At 41.6% G+C, this 27,922-nt stretch overlaps 1 protein-coding gene across 6 annotated transcripts; it reads left to right on the top strand.

Annotated features, from left to right (window-relative positions):
• The first annotated feature begins 37 nt into the window (after positions 1 to 37).
• LOC18448568 (protein serine/threonine kinase) lies at positions 38 to 27,110 on the top strand. 6 transcript variants are annotated; one of them, XR_016057435.1, is made up of 13 exons: positions 38 to 357; positions 2,756 to 2,802; positions 2,962 to 3,032; positions 3,113 to 3,226; positions 5,869 to 6,044; positions 6,348 to 6,436; positions 22,056 to 22,173; positions 23,383 to 23,456; positions 23,704 to 23,751; positions 24,485 to 24,638; positions 24,876 to 25,010; positions 25,606 to 25,783; positions 26,610 to 27,110. XR_016057435.1 is itself a non-coding variant. In XM_006858629.4 (13 exons), exons 1-13 carry the CDS (start codon positions 274 to 276, stop codon positions 26,772 to 26,774), a joined length of 1,458 nt encoding a protein of 485 aa, XP_006858691.2. In that variant the 5' UTR covers positions 38 to 273; the 3' UTR covers positions 26,775 to 27,110. The 6 variants fall into 6 exon arrangements, 3 of the variants coding, with proteins under 3 accessions (XP_006858691.2, XP_088725499.1, XP_088725500.1); XR_016057436.1 differs by having other exon boundaries at positions 24,829 to 25,010; positions 25,601 to 25,783; XM_006858629.4 differs by having other exon boundaries at positions 25,601 to 25,783.
• Positions 27,111 to 27,922: the final 812 nt, after the last annotated feature.

Here is a 27,922-nt window from a genome sequence, read left to right as displayed (position 1 = left end):
GTGTCAACATACATACAGTGTGCCCCCGCGGTAGCCTACTATACGATCAAAAAAATAAGAACGCTCTACAACTTGAAAGCCGACCCCGCTAGCATCATGAAATTTGTTTACCAATTTATTCTCACTCTCTCTCTCTCTCTCTCTCTCTCTCATGTTTCTGGATTTCACGGCTAAATTGGTTTTGCGTGACAAAAACCCTAACTGCCACAAAACCCTAATATCTACTTTACTGTTGTGAGTCTTTTTCTTATTTCCCCTTATTTGGTTTCAGTCATGAAGCTTGATGTCAATGCCCTAAGGTATCTATCAGACGATGACTTTCGTGTGCTCACTGCTGTTGAGTTGGGTATGCGAAACGTAAGTTATTTTGCGTTTGCTCTCCTATTTTGGTCGTTACTGAAAGTCGTATTCTGGTTTGGGTTTTTTATTACTTTGTTTTACTTCATTTTATGTATTATTTATGATTATGTCTTTCTGGATTTTATATCTGTTCCTTGAAAATTTCTGTTTGTGTTGATGTTTTATTACTAATTTTTTGTTTTTTATCTCTAACCGTGAATTCGATGTTTGGTTTTTCTCTTTCTTTTAGTATCTCTATCATACATGGTTTTCTAGTTTATGAGTTGATGAATAAGCATCAGTGTGATTTCTATTCGAATTAAATTGTTTTTTTTGATAAATGATAAGTGCAATGGGTTAATTTTTACACCTATCGTACATGTCTGTTAATTGATCAAAGAACCACAATTCTCTATGAATTACTAAAGAAAGAATAATTTAGGATTTCACATGGGTTGTTACCGGTATCGGTTAGGACCTGCTAGGGTATCGTTACATTTGACCGACTCAGCTGAGTCTGTCAGAGAAAGAAAATGATAAAATATTCAAAATTGGCAAGACTTGGCCAGTTCCCACCTTCTCGTTTTAGGCTTTGGCAGCTTGCCGAGCCTGAGTAATTTGGATGACACCCGTGTCAGTCACTGGTTCTTAATCTTTGGAGATCTTTGGCGGTTCTGTTTGGTGATTGAGCGAATGTGGTTGTTGAGTAGTGTATTGTGGTTTTGTTAGTGTTATTGTATTAAAAATGTCTAAGAAACTGTGTAAAGTAAAGGTTAAGAAAAGAAAGAGGCGAGAAGAAAAAAAAAAAAGGTTATGTAGAAGTTAAAGAAATAAATAAACTGAGTTATATTGATATTTTAGAGTTTTTAAAGTACCATACCTATTATGAACATATTAGTACCATGACCCATTATGAACTTATTAAAGTACTCCTTATTATCTAGCTAAGAAAGGGTATTTTTATTTCCATTATTAATCACCCCATATCAATTTAGAGCATATGTGGACGGTGTGAGACTCCCCTATTTCATACCCAAATGCCTGCTATTTTACGTGTAAAATGTTGTTAATTTTCATTTTGGAGATGTCTAAGAGGCACTGATTGAAGAAACTAACCAAAGAGAATGTCTAAGAGCAAGTGATTGACTACTCAGGCGAGTCCTCTTGGAAAATCCCAAACTCGGTGAATATAATTAACATATAATCAATTAAAATTTTGATTTAATCTTTGATCAGATAAAGTGATTGACTTATATTTCATTTTTTTTATACATTTTTATAGTTTGTCTTTTAATATTTTTCTAATTTTTCTCATTTTTTTGAAACTATGTTTTTGAACGAGTTTTCTAAGTTTTTTAACGAAGCTTTTTCTCATATTTTAGGTGTTTTGCTGGTGTGTATCATTTTTGTTTTTCCTAATATCTCCTTTTTTTAAGGATTTTTCCTTTTTTTTTTTTTTGTGGGGGTGGGAGGTTTTTTAGGTGATTAGCTGCTTGGAGCAGACTTGGTGAGTTGACTCAGACTCATTCCAGCCAGGGCCCGAGTTCTTCAGTTGAACCGAGTTGTCAAATACTAAGAGACTTTAAACAAAAAGCTAAGGCATCTGGAACTTGTTTGGAGTTATTGAAGTGCCTCAAACTCTTCTCAGCTACCCAAAGCTTCCCCGTGTTCCAAAGATGCACTTTTCCTGCACCATATGACCATATGTGAACAATCTGAGACCTCCTATTTTATATCGAAGTACCTTTAGTGAGGTGGTAAAAGTGAAAATTTTATTGAAATTTATGTATGTGATCTGATACTAGGAGGAATTTACATGAACGGGAAAATTTATGATTTGGAATGGTAACATAGCCAGGAACATGATGCGTATTGGTGTTTTGGTGGTTACTGAAATGATTTTTCCATTTACAATATTTTCATCATTTAACTAAGATGGCTATAACACTCCATATGTGCTTTCTATGTCACGGAAGTTCCATACTTCCGTTTACGCAAAAATGCCCCAGTTTTCAAACATTTGAGACTACTGCCCGCTAGTTGTTGCGGGAATTTGAATTTCAATATTCGCTGAAGTGCCACATTGACAAGCTTTGGCTTTCAAAAAGGAATGCGCTTGAAGGAAATGGACAAAAGAATTTCTCTAATTCGTTTATATTTTCATTTTTTTCTTGTAGTTTTAGTGAGAAAATGGGAGAATTTGGATATCTAAGGGCAATTCATAAGTACTTACAGGGCACAATGGCTGTAATTAATTAATTACTGGACTATTGGAGTGTTATATTTTCTGCAAGAGTGTTATTTGTTCTGTTCGGTTGTGGGTAACCTTGGAGCCCGTTCTGATTTCCTTCTACTTTGGTAGTCTGTTTCTTGCATTGAGTGGTAAATGATTTGTTATTCTTTGATCGGCTTTCAGCATGAGATTGTTCCAGCGGACCTTATCAACCCAATAGCTGGTCTCAAGTAAGTCACTGAAATGCCTTTTAGTAGGCATTGACATTTTTTTGAGCACATACTCTTTCTTAAAAGGTCATAGGGTTTTGAAATATGGGCACTTGGTAAAGATTGACTCAAATTATATTGAACATCTTGCATATTCTTATGAAGCGTTTGTTGGAACAGGCATGGTGGGACATATAAAGTCTTGAGGAATTTACTTAAACACAAATTGGTGCATCATGATTCCTCAAAATGTAAGCGTGAATTCTTGATTCTCAGGAGCTGCTTTCAGTGGAGGGCATGCATGGAATTGATAGTTGTTTCTTGTGCGCAGATGATGGCTTCCGTCTTACATATCTTGGCTATGACTTTCTTGCCATAAAAGCTCTCCTAAACCGTGGTGTATTTGTGGCTGTTGGTCGACAGCTAGGTGTTGGAAAAGAATCAGGTACTTGACTGAACTCTATCGTATATTATAATGTACAAAAGGTTGCTTTACATTTTTCAGTCTTGTATTGCTTTACACTTTCAGTCATGTACTCTCTATCGTCCAAGCTCTAAAGTACATGTTCGCATAACTCTGAACGCATTCCATTATCGCTTTGCCCACTTTGTTCTTTGTTTTATGACAATGGCCATAATGGTAGGCTTCTTAATGAAGATTCAAACATTACTAGGAATCTTTCATGATATTTGTCCATGTACTCAAAACATCCACGTACAAGATCTACTTTTTAAGCTAAAGCCTTAATCAGCAAGTTTTCCCTTTTATTACTGTGTTCTACCGCCCATGTATGATGTAAATGATCTAACTCTCCTTATCCAAAGAAACATAAACAAACTCTTTACAGTCATTTGCTGATGTTCTTGGTATCCGACTTATTTTTCTAAGGCTTGAGATAATACGCAATAGGTAAATGACTGCTATATGTCAGATGCTTCGGTGGTAGGGGCTCCATCTATTGATTTCTATCGACTTGAACAGGGAAGTGCATGGTGTCATGATTGTACATTTGACAAGGAAATCTTGTTCCTCATCCACTGTTTGATGGACCTACATGTGTCACATTGGAAAGAGGTTCAACATTGAAAAAGTAGGTTGTCCTTGTAATCCTAGTGAGAAACTTCTTTAGGTGTCCAGGTTTTGCTGATATTGTGGGGAAATCTGTGGCAAGATGTTGCTTAGTCTATTCATGGCCTGGTCAGCAAGGGATTTTGCCCTCAATTGGAAAATAATTATTAGATCAAGGTTGATAATGAATCTCAACTACCAAACTCTGGCTCCCACCACAAAATGGACTTTTAAAACTCAACTTGATGGTTGTTCTCGGAGCAACCTTGGCCCGACAGTTATCAGGGGCTTTTTTTTGAGACGAGTTGTGTCAGGCAATGCGGTCTTTCTCAAGCTCTATAGGAGTTGCTGACTTGACAGAGGAGCTTTGGTCCTGCTGGAGAGGTTGAAACTCTACGCCAATTGGGGGCACAATCTTCTCGTGGAAGGTGATACCAGAATGTTATAAGATGAGTTCCTTAGAACTTTCGCCATGCCAATGAGACTTGAGCCAGTTTTTGTTCATCGATTTTTATACTATCAGGCTGCTGCATGTTGCCCTCAAGCACTCTTGGAGGAAGCAGATGCTATGTTCGATACACTAGCTAAGGAAGGTGCCTAATCACAGGTTGTGACTGTCTAACATGGTGTCCCCTCTGTGTATAAGGAAAGTTGGTAGGGCATGTATCCACCTCATCCCTGTCCCCCCTAACCCAGGTTGTAGTACAAAAAATCCCTCATATTGCCATTCGAGCTGGCAGTGCCGAGGACAAAGAGCCGTGGGATCTCAAGAGAGTGATAGGTGGATCCTAAGAAATGCAAGACACCACAAGGGGGAAGTGCTTTTGGCACGGATAGTATCCCCTCCTTAAGGGCTGTTTGTCTCTTTTCTTTCTCATACCGGAAGGGAGCCGGCACCAGGATCGTGCTGGAGCCAACCATTCAGATTTTTGTTGCTTGACGGGAAATGGATTAGTAGAGCAAATCCGCTGAAAAACGGCTCATCCTCTCTTTTGATAACATTTCTATTGGAGAGGGAAATCCCTATTGTACTTGGCTCCTTGGAGTGGGTTGCAAACTCGATCAGGGGAAGCAGTCCTCTTGAGTATGGGTGAATGTTCTCTTCGATGAAAGTACAGTACCGTTATAGGCCAAGCAGATAAGGCAGCGAGCTTTTTGTTTCGCATTGGCGACTACTGCAGACATGTTGCTTGGTTGTATCCCTTTGAGAAAGTGCTTGTCATTGAGGTTTATCTTGTGTACCTGCATTTGAGGGTTGCATCCCTTCTCCTCTCCTTGGTTACTGAACTGTCCCCCCCCCCCCCCCCCCTTCTCTTTTGTCTCTCATCAGTTGCTCGTTACCTCTAAATTGATTGGATGTCACAATTTGATAAATTGCTATTTTGTAAATAGATCCCGTGAGTCAATATTTTGTAAAGAGTGCTTCCATGTGTGAGTTGTATATTTGTTATACTTTTAAAACTCAATTGCATTGAAAAAAATGTCACTTGGTATTGAGTGCATCCTTCCTCACATTATTGGAAGATCGTAGTTATTATTTGCTACTAATAGTGGTGTTTAATGTTGTTACCTCAGATATCATCCTACGGTGAACTCCTTTCAAATTTCTATTGATTACGAAATGAGCATCATGGATACTTATTGTTGTGATGAATTAGATGCCTTATTAGGTCCTTCTTATGGGTGCTTCACTGCTCAGTTGATTCCATTCTTGTCAGCTGTTCCTATTTAATTACTCATGTTGTTATTCTAGAAGTCCAAGAGCTTTTAATATGGTAGTGGATTTCAAGGTGAAGCATTTTCTAAATTGAGCAGAAGGTATTTGGCTCTGATATTGTTCCTGCTCATATGTGTGTGTTTTTTTAATTATTAGATAAAAAGTGAAATCCACCATAAGTATTTTTCTTGTGAAAAAATGGGGAAGTTTGGTCTGGTTTACCAATAATTGGTGAACAACTGTTTGAATATGATAGGTTCGTCATTTTTATTTTTTTTAACAAACTTCTTTTCATGTCCAGATATATTTGAGGTTGCTGCAGAAGATGGCACCATTATGGCTATGAAGCTACACAGGCTTGGTAGAATCTCTTTCAGGGCAGTTAAATCGAAGCGGGATTATTTGCTGCATAGAAGCAGTTATAATTGGCTCTATTTGTCCAGGCTTGCTGCTAAGAAAGAATTTGCATTTATGAAGGTTGTTTATTCATCTTTATGAGTGATTTTATGTGTGGTAGTAAAGCTTTAAAATTAGAAAAGTAGTATGTATTGTGCAATAATGCGTACTCGCATGCCAACGTTTAGCTCAACATTGCAACCTGTAACTGACACCCTAACTTGCATAAGGTGCACTTAGGTTTTCTTGCTTCTTTTCTTGGCTTTAACCGCTTTTTTACTACCACACACCCATATTCATCTCTTGGCTAAGGCCTTCTTTTTACTACCGTACCAATTTGCATCTCTTATTATTGAAAACCTACCCATCCATGTGTTCTTGCAGGCTTTGGAAGAGCATGGATTTCCTGTTCCCAAAGCTGTGGACTGCAACAGGCACTGTGTGGTGATGTCACTTGTCCCTGGTTACCCACTGTAAGAATTCGTTTTGTTATTCTAAGCCATACAGCATCTGGCATGATTAATTTAAGGGAAATTTATTAAACTACGCCTCAGATTTGAACTATTTAGTGTCTTAACCGCTTGTTTTGATCTAATTTCAAATTGACCATTATTCTTTCAATCAAATTTCAAATCACCCATCAAATGACACATCAAAATGGGTTTTCAAAATTATCAAAACACCACTAGGATGCAATGTTAAATAGTTCAAATTTCACGATATTTTGATAAATTTCCCGATTTAAAATTAAAAGTCTTGTCTTCCGATCTTATGAACTGAATAATTTTTTAAGCGAGCCATATTGAGCTTGTGTCTAGTGCTTGTTTTGCTAACATTTCTTAGTAAACTATATTATAGTTCTTGACTATGATGGCAATTATGGACTTATGGCCTCACTGAGGGTATGGTCATAGATTAGAATGGCGGATTAAGATTTGTATAGCCGACCCAAATAGTTGGGAAAAGGCTTTAATGATGATGATGATGACCATGGTGGTAATTATTTTTTGTATATCAAAATTGCCTTCCTTTTATAATTTTAATCCTTCTCTCCTAGCAACTCACCGTTTAGAAAACATTGAATTTTGTCTGGATTATCGTCCATTTTTCAGTAGGTAAGTTACTGAAAAACCTTCCATCCTTTTAGGCATTTTTTTTTTTTGAGTAAAGTTTATTGTATTTCATTGGCAAAAGAGAACAATTGGCAAAAGAGAACAAACTTACAAGAGGTATGGCGAACCTGTGGGGTCGCACTATACAGGCCCAATCAAGGTTGAAGCAGTGTACAAAAAAGAAAAGGAATATGGCCACACATAGAGGCAGAGGGAGGTAAAGGATTTAGGTCCCCAAAGTGGAACTGGATGCCCCCTCCTTAGCCAGCCCTGTCAGTGTCATAATGCTTCTCTATACACGGATCGCTAGACAATGCTGAAATCTCTGGTGATGTACAAAGTCTCCTAAAAAATGTCATCAAGACGCCAAGGCCAAGAAGAACGATTAGGGGCCCAGGTGATGATGTTCTTGGCGTCTCCTTCCATAGTCAGATTGTGACTCCATGAGGGGTCGCACTTGCGAAGGCCCTCCAAGTGGGCGAGGGCCTCAGCAAGAGTGGAGTCCTCGATGCCGATAGGGCGGGAAAAAGACATCAGAGTACATCCTTCACTGGTGCGTAGAAGCCCCCTATACCTGAGGATCTTGGGTTGCCAAGGGAGCACCCATTGCTTAAAAACTCCCATTTCCGGTGATCTCCAAAGGGAAACCCTTGAGATATCAGGGGGGGTGAGGCCCAATAAATTGGACCAGTTACTATGGAAGTCAGTGAAAGATAGGTTCTTGAACAAAGGGTGATTGATGGCCCAGAAAGCCAAAAGATTCCTGACCTTCTCGGGCAATTGTTTGGCCGTGGATCTATCTCCCCTGAAAATTCTGTGGTTTCTTTCAATCCAAAGAACCAACACAGTGGGAGAAATGGAAGCTGTACACAGGAGTTTCCTTGCCTTTGGCCAAGGTGTTTGGGTAAGGGCTTGAAAGAGGTGGGGCATAGATCTCAGAGTGACCCAAGCCCAGTTGAACCAAGTCAGAATGGATCTCCAAACTGCTCTTGATAACTTGCAGTGAAGGAGTAGATGTTTGTTGGATTCTTCATCCTCGAAACACAGTGCAAATCTGTTGGGGGTTTGAACTCCTCTCCTTTGAAGCTGGTCCTGTCCTTTGAGGGGGCCAGAGGGGTAGGTGGAGGAGGTGAAGTTCGAAAGAAAGAGGAGACCGAAAATAAGCCTGAGGGGGAAGGGGCCCATATGATCCTATTGGCACCAGAGAGTGGGAGGAACACCGTGTGCATTATACCAGCCATAGACTAGAACTCCTTTAGCTCGTACTCAAAGAGGGGTCTCCTAAAATTAGGTGACGATGTAATCCAAAAATAGAAAAGTTATCTGCCACCGAAGAGAGGATTGCGGGCTAGAATGAAGAGGTTGGGATATTGCTCCTTGAGAGGGGCATGGCCATACCAAACATCTATCCAAATTTTCACTTGCGTTCCGTCTCTTGGCCGGAACCGAATATTTTGAAGGAAAAAGTCACTACTTCTCAGGATATACCTCCCGAAGCCAGAAATATTACCGCTGGTTTTGCATTCAGGCGTCCAATGGTTGACACCATAATAGTATTTGAAGTTGATAACCGCCCTCCAGAGATGATTCGATTGGGTGGCAAATCTCCACCACCATTTAGCCAAGAAGGCCATATTATGGTTTCTAAGGCTGCGAATACCCAAACCCCACAAAGATTTAGGGAGACAACTTATCTCAAGCTATAAGATGATATTTGTGTCCTTGCTCCCCGGCCCAAAAGAAATTCCACTTCAAACGCTCTAGATGGTCTGCCACAGAGGCGGGGATGCGGAAGAGGGACATCTGAAATATTGGAGTATTCGCAATGGTGACTTTGATAAGCGTAAGTCTTCCAGCCTTGGACAAGTTCCAACCCGCAAACCTCCTATCAAATTTATCAAGTATATTACTCAGGGAGATATCCTAGGTAATTCGAGTTTGAGGGAAGGCTAAGGTAGCTAGAAGGTAGGTGATCCATTGCACAACCCCAGGTACTGGCAAGCGTTTGGACTAAGGATGGGCTTGTGCAAACTCCCATCATTTGGGATTTAGCGAGATTAGCCATAAACCCAGTTGCCATTTCAAAGCACTTGAGGAATGTCCAAAGAGTGTCCACTTGACTAGGTGAAGAGTTGCAGAAGACAAGTGTATCATCTGCGTACTGAAGGTGGGAGACGACAGGACCTAGGCTTCTAGATTGGAATCCTCTCACTAGGCTTGATTGATAGAGTCTCGAGACGGCAGTACTGAAGACCTTAGCTATAACAGTGAACAAGAATGGAGAGTGTGGATCGCCTTGTCGTAAGCCCCTACTAGCCTCAAAGAATCCTTTCGGTGTTCCATTGATGAGGATTGAGAAGGTAGGATTTGTAATGCACCCTTTAATCTAGCTTCTCCACTTCGGACTGAACGCCATTCTTCTAAGGGTTTCGTCGAGGAGTGACCATTCGACGTGGTCATAGGCTTTCTCCCAATCAAGTTTAATGGCCAGACCGGGGTTCTTTGAATGATAATGAGAATGGATGCACTCATGCGCTACTACGGCCCCATCCAAGATCTGTTGGCCCTTAACATATGTCTCCTGAGTGGGGGGAGATTACCGAGGAGAGGACAGTCCTCAGTCTAGAGGCAAGATCCTTAGAGAGCAATTTATAGAAGCTGTTGATCAAGCTAATTGGTCTGAAATCCCTCAATTCTTCGGTTCCTTCTATTTTTGGGACAAGAGCTATGAATGTAGCGTTCATGGCCTTATTGATCACTTCATAGGCATGGAATTCGGCCAATAAGTTGAGGATATCAGGATGGATAACATCCATAATTGTTTGAAAAATGCCATGGGGGGTATCCGTCAGGGCCAGGGGCTCGGTCAGGGTTGAGATCATTCAAGGCTTTGAGGATTTCGGGTTTTGCAAATGGGCGTTCTAACCTCCTGGCTTGCTCAGGAGAAAGGGTGTGGAAAGCGATATCATGCATGATGGGTCTTGGCCTAGAAGGGGGTGAGAAGAGGTCTGTGAAATAGTCCTCTGCTGCATTCTCGATAGAGTTAGGGTTGTCCATTACTGAATTCCCGACTTTCAAGTTGGTTATTGAGTTTTCCTGCCTCCTACAGTTTGCTATTTTGTGGAAATAACCTGTATTAAGGTCTCCTAGCTTCAACCACTTGACCTTAGCCCTTTGAGACCGGTTAAATCTCCTCCTAACGGAGTGTGGACTGGTAATCTATTTTGGCCTTGGATCGCTCTGCCATTTTTGCTGGAAGTAAGGGCCTAGATTCCTCCTAGGTATCCCACACCACAACGGAGTGTAGCAAAGCCTCCTTCTTGGGCTGAAAGTTACTTAGGTGTTGAAATTTCCAGGTTTTTAATGCTGTCTTCAGCAATTTAAGCTTTTTTTGGACCCAGTACCCTACCCAACCACTGACCCCCAAAGAGCTCCATGAGTCGGTCACGAGCTGCTTGAAATTTGGTTCTTCAAGCCACCAAGTTTCGAGCATAAAAGGTTTGGGGCCCCGAAGGGAAGGTTGGGTATCAAGGCAAATGGGGGGGTGGTTATAGGTGGGTTTTGGCAACACAGAAGAATGAGTACCCGGAAAAGAATGATCCCACTCCAAAGAGGTGAGAAATCTATCAAGTTTGGAAAGTGTTCGGGTAGAGGAATTATTGGACCAAGTGAATTAGGCTCCCTCAAATGGAATGTCAAGGAGATGATTGAGTAAGATAAAGTCCGAAAAAAGATTCATAGCTTGAGAGATTGTGAGGGGTTGGAGTTGTGATCGTGAGGCCAACAGGTTATGTTAAAATCCGCGCCTAGACACCAGGATGCAGGGCTCTGATTGGGAATGATTTGCAATTCTGACCAAAATGAAGGTCTCAACCCATCACAATTGGGGCCATACACCGCTGTCATTTCCACTGCATTCCATCGGATAATCTCGATAAAAACACAGTGACGGAGAAATAGCCGATAGAGGAGTCCTGCTGGGAGTGAAGGGTAGGATCCCAGAGGACCCAAAATGCCCCCTGATGCAGGCTCTGATTGGCAATGATTTGCAATTCTGACAAAAAATAAGGTCTCAACTCATCACAATTGGGGCCATACACCGCTGTGCATTTTCCACTGCATTCCATCGAATAATCTTGATAAAAACACAGTGACGGAGAAATAGCCGATCGAGGAGTCCTGCTGGGAGTGAAGGGTAGGATCCCAGAGGACCCAAATGCCCCCTGATGCTCCAATTGCTTCAAGGGCAAGCCATTGACAAGGTCTAGGTCCCCAGATACTTCGAATGGCTGGAAGTTTAGGGGCCGGTTGTTTAGTGTCAAACAGGGCAAGGAGAGAAGGAGAGTGCTTGACATAGGTCTCGGACCACATTACACTTTTGTGATTGGCCCAAACCGCGAACATTCCACACTATTATCTACATCAGGGGAGAGAAAGGCGGTTCTTAAGCCTCGACTAGTGATTGCTACCTGACCTATCCCCGGGATCGAAGGCCACCGGCGGAGATGGAGGAGTTGCAAGCAGTTTAGAGTCATAGTTAACATTGAAGGATAGGAGATTGGACACCTCTCTTGTCAAAGGCTGTTGCTTGGGTAGTGGGTGGAGTTCAGCGTCGATGAATTCTTCCAATGCTTTCCTCGATCCGTTAAATTTAAAACCCATAACTTTGACCACTTTGTGGCGATCAGTTTGTACAAGGTCCACTGCATCTACAAAAGTGGAGTCAATTGAGCTGCAGACGAGTTTTTAGAGGATTGATTCTCGAAAGAAGAGCGAGAACACAGGGAAACTGCACCAGCGAGAGGCAAAGGAGTAGTCCCAAGGGGAAGCGCAGAGCACAACCCTTGGGAAGGGGGGAAGAGTCCGGGGGAAAGGGGGGTGGCGGGGATAAGGGATATAAGAAGCAGATAGGTGTAGGGTTAAGGGATAAAGAGGAGAGGAGAGGAGAGTGAGTGAAGAGGAGGGAGTATTTGATTTTTGGTTTATGTTAGTGCAAGATCATTTCGTGGGACTTTTTTTCTATTTGATATCCAAATTTCGTTACGTGTAAAATGATGCACTTCTACAAAATTAAGTCAAGAGTACAAACAATTTGAAAGAATTGAAACTGAGTCTATGTACATGAGACTCGACAACCATACATCAAGTATCAGCTCCTTTTTGCTGCTTCGTTTACCAAAACATCTTCTTCTCGATTAATCTCTCAACTCTTCAACTTACCTTACCACCATAGGCTCCTCATCCATCTCAGTCACCCTCCCTACCCCGCCTACGCCTCCTCCCCTACATTCAAGCCCACCCTGCCACCACCACCTCCTCCTCCGCCTCCACTCTCGCCCCAACCACCACCTCCAACCCTCCTCCCCTACCGCCTCCTGCAACCTTAGAGTTGACCTTGACCGCCACCATGCCCCCCTGGGCTTTTGGGCTGGGTCATAGCCGACCTATCTCGGTTAGACGACCTACTTTTTCCTAACAGTGCCCTGACAACGCCGCCCAATGCTGATGACACATCTGTATGGATGACTGTTCAGGTACCTTCGGTAGTACGTACGCATGCCCCCTCGTTCCCCCTCCCGTCGATGTCCTCTGTTGACACCTGTAAGTCGTCGCCCCCCTTTCCTGACACCACCAACTCCCTTGACCCTCATCCCGAGGCTGTTCTCACCCAAACCTCTATCTACCCTCCATCGTCTCATCAGACGCAGATTCTATTCGGCTCCCTACCTGAGACGCTCTGCCTACCTTTTCCTGGCCTGCCATCACATTCTCCCAAGCCCCCCATCTCGATGATGTCACCTCTCACACACTGGTATCCTATAGCGGCTCCGCCATCATTGCTTTTGCAATATCCCAAGGCGACTTCGACACTCCCTGCCCAACCTGGTCAAGCGCATGGCTCCCTTCCTGTCTTCCTTTCATCAAGGACCTCTCTGGCACTGGCACCACCTCCTTCCCCCCTTCTCATTGACTTAGGTTCAGACGGGGAAGACGAACCACAACAACACGACCACTTTCCTTCGGCTGTTCTGGACCCAGTTGGACCTGACGACTCGCAGAAGAATAACCTTCCTCTCTCAGAAGCTCAGACCCTATGCGCGAGGATATTACGACTGACTCCATGGACCCCAACCTCTTGCCTTTCACCTTGCTCCCACCTGTCCTAGTGGGCCTCCTTGTTGATCCTCTTAGTGGTGATCCCATCATCATTTCTGTCCTATGTGTTCATCCTTCCCCCATTCTCGTGTTTATCCCAAACCTCATTCACCCACCACCTGAACCTGTCCCCCAACCCTTTTTTACCCTTTTGATGGCCATCTTCTTCCCAATTTCTCAACCAACGTCTTCCCTTATCAATCCAGGCCTCCATCTGACCCACCCACTCCCCATCCCAACTTTCCTCAACACGGAAGCTATTTGACCCCTGCTCCTCTTGGCCTTCATTGGACCCTCAACCTTCCACTCTTTCCCCCATCTCTATCCTTGGGACCGACCCACCCTCGGTGCCTCTACCCTCACTCTCTCCTTGCCTTAACCCCACTTTCGAAAACCTCCCCGCCTCCTCTTATGTTCCCCCATCCTCCTTTAAGGCCACTTGTTTATTCTCTTGATAAAAAGCCCTCCACCTTGACTGAGGACCTTTTTGGTTTGTCCACAGGTATTTTCAGACCCATTGATGCAGACGGGCTTCAGTTTCTGGTGCTACCAGCCCTACCATCACCTGTTCCTTCCACCATGGACTCATCAGGACTGCCCCATTTAGTGGACACCATGGGAGATCCTCTTCCCCCCCCCCCCCCCCCTCGGTGGACTCAAACTATGTCAATGGCGTCGACGAGGGCCAAGGACAGATCCAGGATGTCTTGAGAGTGATAGGCTTCCCACAATTTGGACCCGATGGACAATTTCTTGATTTCTTCAAGGACAACCTGCAGTCATGAGTTCGGGTAAGCAAGAAGGGCACTTGGTAGTTAGCAAATTTGGCTTGTTCTGTCAACTATGACATACCTTCCTCGTCCAATCTCTCCCTCTCCTCCATCCTGGCTAAAGATCACCCTACAAGTCTTTTGGTAAGGCAGTCCCTCAGGAACTCTCCCCTTGCCTTCTCACCGCAATGCTGATACTCTCATGGAATATCAGAGGGCTTGGACTGCCACAGAAAAAGCAGGCAATCAGGGACCATTGCTTTAGGCTTAAACCTACCATTTTGGCTCTTATAGAGATGAAACTTCCTTGACCTACTTTGATTCAGGTGAGACAAGTTTGGGGGTGCAGGCCCTGCCAATGGGTCGCATTCCCAGCTGAAGGGGCATCGGGAGGAATATGGGTCATTTGGGACCCCACTGAACACTCCTTATCGTCCCACCAAGCTTCCAAATTGCCTGTTACCATCCTACTCTCTTGGATCCCTGATGGCCTACCCTGGAAATTTACCGCGGTATATGGACCCAATTCAGACATTGACCATCTCCTTTTGTGGGAAGAACTAAACCAGGTTGCCACGTCACCCAATCCCATTTGGTGCATAGGGGGGGTTTCAATGTCACGAGGTGGTCCCATGAGAGAAACACTTCAACCAGAGTCACCCCAGCTATGTTAGCCTTCTCCGATTTTGTTGCCCTCAACAACTTGTTTGATTTTCCATGTCAAGGAGCCTAGTTCACCTGGTCCAGCCACTCTTCCAACCCCACCCTCTCAAAGCTTGACCGATTCCTAATCTCCACAGACTGGGATTCAAACTTTCTTGGGACCCACTCTTTGGCACTCCCTAAACCTACCTCCGACCACTGTACCATACTTGTGGACTCCAAACCAGCAGAGTCTGGACCCAAACCTTTCAGATTCGAACTGGCTTGGTTAGAAGAACAGTCAATTCTCAACCTATTTCCAGAATGGTGGACCGCTCTCTCTCGAATATGGTAGATGGCTGGGCTGGCTTCAAACTTCAACGAAAGTTGCAATTATTGAAGCCCTACTTAAAATCCTGGAGTAGGGGTCTACGGGGGTTTTTAGGACCTCAGAAATCTGCCGCTCTGCAAGCCATTCAAACTCTTGACTCGCTAGAAGAATCCATACCCCTCTCGGCCCAGGAATCCACGCTCAGAGTTGATCTGAAGCTCCAATATCAAGCCATCTTAAAGAAAGAGGAAATCTTCTAGTGTCAATGATCCAGGATTAAGTGGCTTAAGGTCTGGGACATCAACACTGGATTCTTCCATAAGACCACCAATTGTAGGTGCAAAGACAATTCAATCACACACCTTTCGGTAGGCGACAACCTTCTGGACCAACCTCTCGGTATTGAGCAAGCCATCCTTGGCTATCTTCAGAACCTCTTCTCTGGCCCCCTTGTTCCTCGCCCTCAAATGGGGGACATTGAATTTCTAATTCTACCCCAAGACAAAGCAAACTGGTTAGAGAGACCTTTCTTTGAACCTGAAATCCTAGCTGCCATCTTAGACCTAGACTCTGATAGGGCCCTTGGACTCGATGGCTATCCTATTGCTCTGTTCAAACTGTTTTGGGGATCTTTCAGAGAGGACTCCCTCAAATTGTTTGAGGAATGCTACTCAAGTGGTATCATTAATAGGGTCATGAATGCCACTTTCATCACTCTTATTCCCAAAGTTGAAGGGGCAACCCAACTGAAGGATTCCGTCCCATAAGTTTGGTGAACTCCACCTACAAAATCCTAGTCAAGGTCCTCGCAGCCCGCCTCAAAGGGGTCCTCCCTTTAGTCATTTCTACTTCCCAAAGTGCTTTCATCAAGGATTGACAAATCCTAAATGGGGCCCTAGTGGTCCATGAATGTATGCATTAAAGACATCTGGCCAAAGCCCTTGGAATTGTTGTAAAGCTGGACTGGGAGAAGGCCTAAGATCATGTAGATTGGGATATCCTTGAAGAAACTCAGTCTAGGATGGGATTCGACTTCAGATGTAGAGGATGGATGAGAGCGTGTTACTCTCATCCCCATTTCTCCATCCTCATTAATGGTTCACCAGAAGGATACTTCCCCTCTACCAGAGGCCTCATACAGGGGGATCCCCTCCCCCTTTCTATTTGCCATCGCGGCTGAGGTATTCAGCAGGTCCATATCCTGAACGTTCTCGGTTGGACGATTGCATGGCTTCTCGGTGGTAATTGAGCCCCCACTGTATCCCACCTCCAGTACGCAGACGGTACATTGGTATTCTGCAATGCTACAACAGAAGAAATTCACAGTCTTTTCCTGTTTCTCCGGTACTTCCAATATGCAACCGGCTTCAAAGTCAATTTCGACAAAACCAAGATGATGGAGGTAAACGTTGATACAACAACCCTATCCGCCTTTGTCGAATGTTGGGGTTGCTAGGCCGAAGCTTTGCCTTCCAAATACCTAGGTCTGCCACTCCGTTTAAGCAAACCAAAACTGAGATTGTGGTCTCGTATCATTGACAAAGTGGACTGCAGACTTGCAGAATGGAAGGGTTGATTCCTCTCCCCGGAAGGAAGGCTGACTCTCATCAAGGCCACCTTGGCTAACATCCCGGTCTATCAAATGTCTTTAGTTTGCATGCCCGTGGTAGTAAGCTCCAAGATCGAACAGCTAATGAGGAGGTTTTTTTGGTCGGGTGACAGAGCCAACAACAAATTCCACTTAATAGCGTGGGACAAACTTTGCCAATCGAGGCAAAGGGGAGGACTAGGGATCAAAAACCTCAGAACTCATAATTTAGCCCTCCTTGGTAACTAGGTCTGGTGCTTGACGAACCTGAGGAATCAGCTATGGATAGATATTCTCAAGCCCAAATATCATCTCCCTAGCACGCCGTGGCTATCTAACCGTAGGCCTCTCAGGGATTGGTTCCCTGATCTCTATTCTCTGACCCGAGATCAAGGGGCTACTATTGCAGATGAAATGCTTTCGATAGGGTCCTCTTGCTCGTGGAACTCTCTGCATTCAGAAGAACTCTTAATGACTTGGAGATTGTGAGCTTCACAACCTTAGCGGCAGATCTACACGCCTACTTCCTTCTACCTACTGGATCTGACCGCATGATTTGGACACCTGCACCTACAGGCCTATTCATGGTGTCCTCGTTCTATTGCAGCCTCTCTCTCCCCCTACTTTTCCTTTGGCACCCATGGCCTTAGCTGCTCTAGCCTGGGACTCCTTCGCCCCCTCAAAAATCCAGATCTTCATGTGGTTGGCTCTCTGTCAGAGAGTCCTCACAGTAGATCAACTGCAGAGAAGGGGCATTTCGATACCCAACCGATGTGTCTTGTGCCAAGCAGCTGAGGAAACAAACAATCACCTTTTGTTGCACCACCCCTTCGCATTCAATTTGTGGGGGGCAATCCTCAAGTTCTTCAACGTTCAGTGGGTGCTACCGCCTGAGGTAACATCCATCTGTTTGGCCATCAAACCCTATCCCTGGCCAATCGCGGTGACACTGCTCTGGAAATCCTTGGTGGCAGCTGCTCTATGGGCCCTTTGGATCGAGCGTAACAACAAAACTTTCCTGGGGGAGTACTCCCCTTGGAACAAAGTGTTCGATGAGCTCAAAACCAGTATCACCTTTTGGGCAACCAACCATCGCAGCTTCAAAGGAATTCGTGCATCGGCTTTCAGTCACGATTGGAGCAATGCCCTCCAAGTTCACCCGAGTGCGTCTGACCAGGTCCACAGGGTGGAAGCTCCCTAATGTAGGAGAGCTGAAACTGAATTTCGATGGCTGTTCCATCGGAAACCCGGGCCCATCAGGTGTAGGAGCCATTCTTAGAGACCGCCTTGGTTCTACACTGGCCACAGTTTCCAAACATATAGGCCATACCAACTCTATGGAAGCTGAAGCCCTCGCACTTTTGGAAGGCCTAAAACTCATACAACCCTTCCACCTACACTCTTTAGTGGTGGAAGGTGACTCCTAGAACACCATTTCTTGGGCTCAGAGACTTTCTTGCTCGCCTCCCCCCTTGTTCCTGGAGCAAGTGTTTGTCGAGATTCATCACCTTTGCAGGAATATGTCCGTCGTATGGATGCATACTTGGAGAGAAGGAAACCAGGAAGCTGATTGCTCGCGAAAGAAGCAGCTACGATGGTGGAGAACTGGTTTTTTGGTTTTTACTTTTTTGGGCTGTTCTTTTTTGTTCTTCGGACCGACCTTTTTTATTTGGTTGTTACCAGTGTTTTAAAATGCGGATGCATCATGTGGGATGCGCTCGCATCTGCATCGCGAATTGGCGCATATGCGCTTTTGACAGATGCGGCTGCATCAGATCGCATCTCGCAACATCTGTTTTCGTGAATTTTTTTTTCTATTTTGCCCCTCGAGGAGGGGCAAAATGGTCTTTTTGTAGTTCCAAAGTTTAGGAAAACTGTTTGGGTGGTCACTATACCCCCTAACCGAAGATTTCCAGCCACTTTTGTGGCTCTTTATGCATCAAATTGAAGCAAAAAAAAAATTTGGCGAAAATTTTTTTTTCATCCAAATCTTTGATTTGGCGGTTGTTTGATACTTGGATGTTCATTTGATGCTTTTGATTGTTGATTTGGGGATGTTAAAGTGAATTTGTGGTCAGAAATTGGGGATTTCAGAGGCCGTGAAGAAATCGAGCACTACTTCACGGAGTCGGTAACTTTTTATTCTTTCTTGTACAATAATACTGTTATACTTATTTTTGGGGCAATGTCTTCTTCCCAATCTTCTAGTAACAAGGATCCGGCTTGGGAATATGCTAAACTAAAAAATCCGAAAGATAGAAATTGTGTAATATGCTTGCTCTGTGGAAATACTTATATGGGTGGTATTTTTCGACAAAAAGAGCTTTTAGCTGGAATTTTTGGGAATGCAAGAGCATGCCCACAAGCTACAGATGATATAAAAAAGGAGATTAGAGAATATTTGGATAGATTGAACAAGATAAAGAGAAAAATGAAAAGAAAAGAAAGGAATTACTTGATGATATGCAATTATTTGATGATGTTGTTGTTGTTGATGATGATGATATGTCTTAAGTTGCCATGAGGCAAAAGGGTACTCATACTCCAACCTCAAGAGAGAGGGTTATAAATATTGGTGGTAGTGCTGAGAGAAGAACACCTCTCTCTAAGGGGCCAATGGATTCTTTTTCACCCCTAGTCCCGAAATTGTGGTTCAGGAGAGAAAGAAAAAAACAAAACAAACCTCATTTGACAATAAATATAAGAAAGAACAAAGGAAGTCGGTATGTAAGTGGATTGCAAAGTGGATTTACATGGCTGACATTCCTTTTAATACTATAACTCTGGATAGTTTTGCATGTATGGTCCAGGGAATTGGGCAATATGGCCTAGGACTTATTCCTCCTTCACTACATGAGGTTAGGGAGCCCTTGTTGAAGGATGCTGTATTTGATGTGAATGAAATTTTGATTTATTAGAGAGAAGGGTGGGAGAAATATGGGGCCACTGTTATGTGTGATGGTTGGTCCGATGGAAAATCAAGGGCATTCATTAATTTTTTGGTTAACTGCCCAACGGGTACTTTTTTTGTTAAGTCTATTGATGCATCAGACAAGTCACATGATGGTATATACTTATCTGGCTTGATGGATGAGATTGTCGATTTTGTTGGAGAGCAAAATGTGGTACAAATTATCATTGACAATGGTGCCAACTATGCTGCAGCTGGGTATTTCTTGACTTTGAAAAGGAAGCTTATGTTTTGGACTCCTAGTGCAGCTCACTGTGTTAATCTTATGCTTGAGGAAATGGGTACAACATCTTTATTTAGTGGGGTGATTTCAAGAGCTATGTTTGTTGGATTTATTTATAATCACACTATAGTCTTAAGCATGATGAGGTCTTTTACAAAGAAGAGAGAATTAGTGAGACCGGGAATCACTAGATTTGCCACGTCATTTCTCACTCTTCGAAGCCTAGCCAAGCAAAAAAGTGCCTTGAGGACCATGTTTGCTTCAGAGCAATGGAGTCAAAGCATATGGTCAAAGCATAAGGATGGAAGAAAGGTTGCAAAATTATTCTGAATACATCTTTTTGGAGTCAAATAATTATTGCATTGGAGGTGGCTCACCCTTTGGTGAGAGTGCTTCGACTGGTTGATGGTGATACGAAGCCCGCCATGGGCTACATACATGAGGCAATGATTAGGGCAAGAACTGAAATAAAAGATGTTTTAAAGGATGATGAAAATATGCGCAAGGCTATACTTGAAATTATTGATAGGAGATGGGATGCCCAGCTTAACAGGCATCTCCATTCAGCCGGTTATTTTCTAAACCCATCTCTTCACTACAAGCACTCATCCATTGAGTCAGATCGTGTAATAAATGGTGGGTTCTTAGATGTGCTGGAGAGGTTGGTGTCAGACAAAGATTTCCAGGATGAGATTCAGAGCCATGAATTGATTAAGTTCAAGTTAGCCTTGGGAAACTTTGGGAGAGATATTGCCACTTGAAATAGGGACACTAGAGATCCAGGTAAAGGCCAAAAGCCCAAAAATAATCTTACTTGTCTCTTACTTTATGTATAGTTCCATTGTTTATTTTATACCCATAATTTTTAACTATATTCTAAATTATAAAATATTATACAGTTGCGTGGTGGGCATTATATGGAAGCAAGACACCAAATCTACAACGTCTCGCTATTCGAGTGTTGAATCTCACATGTAGCTCAGCTGATTGTGAGCGCAATTCGAGTGGCTTAGGGAGAGGTATGAAAATCGCACGAAGCTCAACCCTATTCAATCATATGAAGCTGATGGTGATTCCATAAGTGAGTGGACCGTCTATCCAAGACAAGAGCGTGTGTTTGAGGGTGAGGATCTTACATGGCTTGATGTCGAGCTAGCAACAGGGGTTAATGAAGAAGATTGACCTAACACTAGAGCACAAAGGAGTAGAGGAGCTGCTGGGTCTAGTCGCACTCGCACATTAGTTTTAGAGGTGGAGGAGGAAGTTGACTCAAAGGAGACTGATGAAGAAGAATACATGGAGGCCGTCGAGGATGATATTGATGGTGCGCATGACGACTCTCAAGATGACTTGTCAGATTGATATTTGAAAAAATGAAGTTTACATTTCAAAATTGACTCTGAAAATGGATGATTGTATTAAGTTATTATTTATTAACTATTAACTCTTCTTGAGCTTGAGTTTTGATTTGTATTTTGTAATATCATTATTTTGTGCTTATGGTTGTACTTATGGTTGTTGATGGTTGTGATTAATTATAGTTGTGCTTACAGTGCAAATTTGTGCTGATGGTTGTTGATTGTTGAATGCTTTATGAAGCTGGTTTCAAGTTTCTAGTTTCTGTTAGGGGATAGTGGATAACTGGATACAGAATCTCCGACAGCTAATAGTTTTGAAGTTAATCATTAAACTAAAATACCTACTATTGCATATATCACCTTCATATTTTTTTCTATGCATTAACTTATTTTTTTAGATTGTTTTGAATTTTTTTACATTTATTGACCGCATCATCACGATGCACCTGCATCCGGGCCGCATCGAGCTGCATCGGCCCCCCACCGCATCAGGGCCGCATCCCGCATTTTAAAACACTGGTTGTTACCCAGTTGTAACCTCCTAAAATAGGATGCGATCTTGCCTCTTTTTTTGTCTTCCCTTGAGCATCCTTTTCTGTGGATCGCCATGGTCCTTTGTACTCTTCTTTCTTCACTATCAATTTAGGGTTAACATTATCAAAAAAAAAAACCTTTCAACTGATATGTTGGAAGGACGTTTGTGGTCAAGCACACCTATTGCCACCAGCTAGCGAGACTCCTGTTCAAGACTGATTGTTCAATCAGCATTAGATGGTTTTGCCACCAGCTAGCAGGACTCCTGTCCCAGACTGATTGATCAATCAGCATTTAGCTCTGGTTCTTGCATTCTTTTCTCTAGTAATAACGGTAACTCAGGCTTGTATTACTTAATAAAAAACTTCACATTGATTCATACCTTGTTTTTTCTTGTTTCCATGCAGTGTCCAGGTGAAGCAATTGCAGAACCCAGAGACAATCTTTGAGACTATCGTTGGTATTGTTGTGCGTTTGGCAGAACATGGTCTGATCCATTGCGATTTCAATGAATTTAACATTATGGTAAGTGTTCTTGTCTGTCAATGAATCATTGCGTACATTTGTTGATTAGAGTTTTAAGTGTTGTTATTCTATAACCTAGTTTCGAATAAGAGGTCTTCAATGGGCAGAATGTTAAGGATTAACCTAAAAAATGCAAGGCTTTTTGCAGCCTTGAGGTTTAAGCCTCATATGCATTTTGTCTAAGTGCTTCGAAGCAGAAGAGAGAAAAATGGTAGATCTAGGAAAGATGATGAATATGTGTAATAATTGAAGAACTCGGGCAAAACATCTAGGTAAAATAAATTGGGATGCTCATCAGAGATAGAACAAACATCTCTGGCAACCTTATGCTTTTTTTTTTTTTTTGGTTGTGCCTCACAGTGAAAGTGTGTGGTTGTCCAAATCTTCACAAGAGAGCCTACCTATTGATGCAACTTTGATGCCTTCAAACAGCCTAGGCTGTCTTTCCCTTTTCTTTTGTGGCTGCTGCAAGTAAAGTCTTGGGCTACTTAGGATTCTTTTGGTAAAGGGATTGATTGCAATGGCTAAAAAGAAAAGTAAATGGAATATATTATCCTGTGCTGCTCATGTTCTTTATATTTTAATTGAAAATCAATAAGTCGACTCAAAGGGTCCTTTTCCTTTCAATCATTATATAGTTGCGCCCTTGTTGTTAAATGATAATTGATCTCTTTTATTTTCTTTTTTTCTCTCTATTGTAGTTTGAGATGTCAGAGGTTATAACGTTTAGTCATTGATTGAGATCATAAATCTCAGTCTACCTCTGATATGTACTCATAGAAGCTAATTTTGTTACCGGCCTGTGTGCCAATGATAATACTTCTTTTCCTAAGAATTTCTATTCCTGACTTGTGCAATCTCTCCTCTTGCCTTCTTTCTATTCCTCTTGCATTTGTTCCCTTTTTTATATACTTTTGTTTGCTTCTACAATCTACTCGAGTACAATTTGATGCGTCTTTCATCTATGAATGAATGGTTTACTTGTAAGAAAACTTTTAAAAAATCTACCCAAAGAGAAAAAAACAAAAGATTTTTCTCAGTTACATCATTGTTCCTGGCATATGTTGATTGACGAGTAGACTCCAGTGGTGCATCATTTATTTCTTGATTTACTTTATTTTGCATTCCTAGGGAAATGTAGTAATAAAGTTTGTTGTATGTCCAATGGATCTTTTCTGCTTCTTATGTTCCTGTTATTTTCTTGATCAGATTGATGATGACGAGAAGGTCACCATGATTGATTTTCCTCAGATGGTGTCAGTTTCCCACAGAAATGCACAGATGTATGTGATATAATCTCCTATGATACAATTCTAATAGTCTGTACTTTAGCCACTGTGATTTTCATCCTTACCATGTCGGTAGTACATTTGTTGTTTTTCCATCATCATTGATCGAGCCAGAAACTATGTTCTGGTTAAGTTCATCTTGATTTGATTAATTAGCCACGTATGGTCTGTCTTAATTGTTCCATATATTTGGATTATTTCCTCGTATTTCATTATCATTTGTGGAACCTTTTCTTTTCAGGTACTTTGATCGTGATGTTGAGTGCATTTTTAAATTTTTTCGTAAGAGGTCAGTGGCTGAAGGGGCTCAAGTTCTTGTTGCATAATGGAAAATTAATCATATCTTTATACTTCACTTTCTTTTTTTCTTTTCTTTTTTGGTGCGCGTGTGTGTGTGTGAGCACGTGTACGTGTCTCTATTAAAACTTTATAATGTCAAATATATTTATTATTTACAAGTAGGTGTGATGTACATCTTGTTCGTTCTGGATTTTCATATTATTCTCTATAATGGGAGAAATTCTTCATCGCTTTGTTGTTCATGGGAATATGCCGGCAATGCATTCCTACCAGTTTAGGTTATATTGTATTGGATGTCAATGGCCTGTATTTTGCCAGTTTGCATTGGATGGAACGTGCAAAAATTGCTAAGGGTGGCATTTTAGCATCCTATTTGCATAGGTGTCCCCCCCCGTTTCATCACGATCGTGGGTGCACAATAGGGCGCTGCACCTATGGATTACCAGCTAATGCATTAGCACCTGGCGCTCCCATTGAAGTTTTATAACTTTTACATCTCTTGTTTGTTTGGTAACTTTTTATTTTATTTTTTCTATTTTTACCGATCACCATGTTAGGCCTTGACTGGTTGGTCCTCTTGCTGGTTCGATGCCATGTCTGGACTGGAGAAAGCTGGTTTTTAAAACAACCTTCTTTCTATAAATTTCATGCCATGAACTAAAAGTTTTGAACCGCATCTTTACTTTTTCTTAGTAGACCCATAAAATTTATTGCTGTCGCAGGTTTAATATTTCATATGAATGCGAGGGATCAGATTCGGATTCTGAAGAAAGTGTGCGGCCATGCTTTTCTTCTATAGTGAAGTCTACGAGTTCTTTGGATAAGGAGCTTGCCGCCAGTGGTTTTACAAGAACAGACCAGGATGAGATGGAGAAGGTATTTTTGTTTTACTAATGTAAAGTTCATTTAATGAATAGTACAGTGTAAGCCTTGTTCGTGTTTAACTTCACTTCAAAATTCAGAGGCCAAGTAATTCTTTATTTATTGGATTGAATTTCTTCTAATAAGATAGCCGACTCCAAATAGTTGGGATAAAGCTCGGACGATAACACATTTCTTCTTATAGGATGTATGCATGATCTCATAAACTTATTTGCCTTGGCCAAAATCCAGTTTGTCATTAACCCCAGTGAGCCTGTGGATTGTGGAAGTTCTGAGGAAGAAGAGACTTCTGATGTGAGATGCCTTTCTCTAGGAAACGTTGATGCAGCTGCTTCTAGCTTGGATTCAATGCATATAGGAAGTGAGGTATGCTTCCCTGAGGAAATATGTTGATTATAGAAAGGAGAAATGCCCTACTGAAAAAATCAGGAGAAGTTTTTTTTTCTTCAACTGATTAAAGCCCCGTGTTTTCTTTTTTTATTCTATCATACAAAAACCATGTTCTATTTAATGACAAATGTGCAGATATTTGACTGCATTGAGATAACTAGCAACTATTTCTTTGGTAGACTCGCTGATGGCAATGATAGAAATACCATGATTAGTCTTCACCAAACATCGATTTTATTATTTTTTAATTTTCAGCCTTTTTTGTGCTGTTGAGCTGGAGTGAAAAACCATGAAGGTTAATAGCTATTGTTAAGAGGGGAAAGAAAGAAAAGAAAAAGAAAATCTTGAAAGTGAGTGCTCTGGCCTTTGTTGCCTTATAATCACTAAGTCAGGAGTCTAAAACTCTAATTTCGTTACCTTTTTTTGTTTATTGTTTTTTGAATGGTTAAACTCCATTACTCTTTAGCATTGATGGTGAATGCATTTGCTTCCATTGATCTTCAGTGCTTTTGTCTATGCATCAGTAGTTGTGTTGGTTACTTGTTAACTGATTGGGCTCTTCGCAGTTTAGTGGGGATTTTATAAAGCGTGAGGTTAGCATATGTGGAAGTGGTGAGGATGATTTGGAGAAGTCTCACACTGATGGTAATAGCACACATAGAGGAGACGGTCATGATGATGTGGATAAGGCTTCTGTAGGCGGAACCACGGATGCTCATAATGAGGAGTCTCTACGACAAGACGAAGAGGTATGTGCTGGCGATCTTGGTTTTTTTCATTTAGTTTTGTTTCCCCTCTCTCTCGTGGAAGCTTGGTACTTGCATGCACCATGTAAGTTTTTTTTTTTCTTGTTATGGGACAGTTGAATTTTTCCAAAAAAAGAAAAGGAAATAATTTTTACGATTTTAACCTTGCTCCAGGTCTACTTGGGACATTTGGTGTTGTGGCAGCTATATTGTTGCATGAACTCAGCTTTCCTATTTTCTTAACCATTATTTTCTCCCCCAAAAGATATCTCGTTATGTTCAAAAACCCATCTTCTCATAGAAATCGAAAAAATGGAAAAAAATGGAGGGAAAAAAACCTCAGCAGATGTGTTTTTGGGTTAGTGATGTTGGGAAATTCTAAAAGCAAAGATACCCTAAACAAGGTTAGAACAAAAAAGAAAAATGATCGATAAAAGTTATCATGGCTGTGTTCCTTGTTAGTCATAATAGCAAGATGACATTTCAAAAAAAAAAAAAAAAGCAAGATGGCTGTTTTTTATTTTTATTTTTCAATAAAAAATTCGGTTATCAAAGCATCCTTGTCACATTCATCCCTATCTTCTGGTCGTGAACAGCACAAAATTATTTGTTTGTAGGGTTGAGAGAGAGAGAGCGAGCGAGAGGGTTTGTTGAAAAAAGAGTAGGGGTGATAATGGGTTGGGTATAGACCCGGGCCCGGACCCGAACTCGGACCCGGATCCACCCTTGAAAAAGAGAGAAAATCCTATTGCATTAAAAAAGAGTCGAAATCCTACTTAAGAAAAAGAGGCAAAGTCCTATTTTAAATTGTTAGTCTTCCTTGCTCCAGGGAGATGAGGATGATCCTGTGCTAGTGAGAAGGCTGAACAAGCAGAGGCGGCAGGCAGTTGCTGCCGCACATGGTCGAAGGAAGCCCCTCTCTTCTCGAAATTCATACAAAGACAAGGGTGGCAAGGCCGCCTCTCACAACTCCAAATTGTTGAGAAATTGGTGAGCAAAAAAGTTTTGGCAGGTTTGTCCTTGAAGAAAAGGTCAAAAGGAAATGCAAATTTTGTCTTCTGTTGATCAGAGTGTATTTGTATTTACTACTTACCCTAATGTTATTGGAATATCATATGTGAATACTGAGTTTTGATATTAATTTTACTGATCTAAAAAAAAGGTTTTGATATTAATTTAGGAAGAAGATTCTATGCTGCTGTATAAATCCGTTGGCTAGGGTACATTGCTGGATGGTTTATTTTGAGAAATTTATCAAAAGACCCCTAGGATGTGTAATTTGATGGGTATTTTGAAATTAATGAAAAGATATGGGTAGGATGCTAAGCAACTCATCTCTCATGGGTATTGAGTAATCATCTTCTAAACTTTTTCCCCACTGTTTGGGTCAGCTATATATGGTCAGCTATATATGGTCTGTCATTCTGTTCTATCAAGTACAATGTCATTTTGGGTCTGCATTTTGCTTTTTTTTAGCATTCTATTTGAATGCACTTGCACTTTTTAATAAGTGTTGTATGGGTCGGCACTGTACAATTAGTCCATCTAAGTCTATTTTCTTTAATCTAATCATCTATTGGTGCCACTTCTAAGTTCTTTTGAATGTATATATTTTGAATTCTATCTCATCTTGTATTGTTATTCATCAATGTCAACATAATCTTGAATGAATGGGGTAATATAAATAATAAATGGGAAAGTATATGATGGGGTCATTTATTTTAGATACAAGGTGGTCACAATTAAGCTTAATCATTTGATGTGAAATTAGGTGGCTATATTTATTACTTTGATCAAGCTCAAAGTTCAAAAGAAATTTTTTTAAAATTCTTGGTATATTTAAGCAATTAGATTTCACATCGGATGGTAGTAAGCAATTGTGACTTCTCTTTATCAAAGGTAAATAGTCTCATTGTATATAATCCAATAATAAAAGAAAAAGATACGATTAGCCCTCTGGTTCATATGAACATATGACCTCAACGTTTAAATTGAATCTGGGTCGATCTGTTGATCACGGATGTCTGGTAACGTTTGAATTTATTTATTTTTCGATAAAGTCTAATCACTTGAAATTTTAAGTGTGTTTATAAAAGATAGTTGAATTTTTAAAAAATATCAAAAAAGTGTTTTACATGAAAT

Source organism: Amborella trichopoda, chromosome 6 (genome assembly GCF_054954075.1).
Source record: "Amborella trichopoda isolate Santa Cruz 75 chromosome 6, AtrichopodaSantaCruz75HAP2 v2.0, whole genome shotgun sequence".
Taxonomy (NCBI): Eukaryota; Viridiplantae; Streptophyta; class Magnoliopsida; order Amborellales; family Amborellaceae; genus Amborella; species Amborella trichopoda.
Note: the sequence above shows the minus strand (reverse complement) of the source record. Positions and strands in the feature narration are given on the sequence as shown.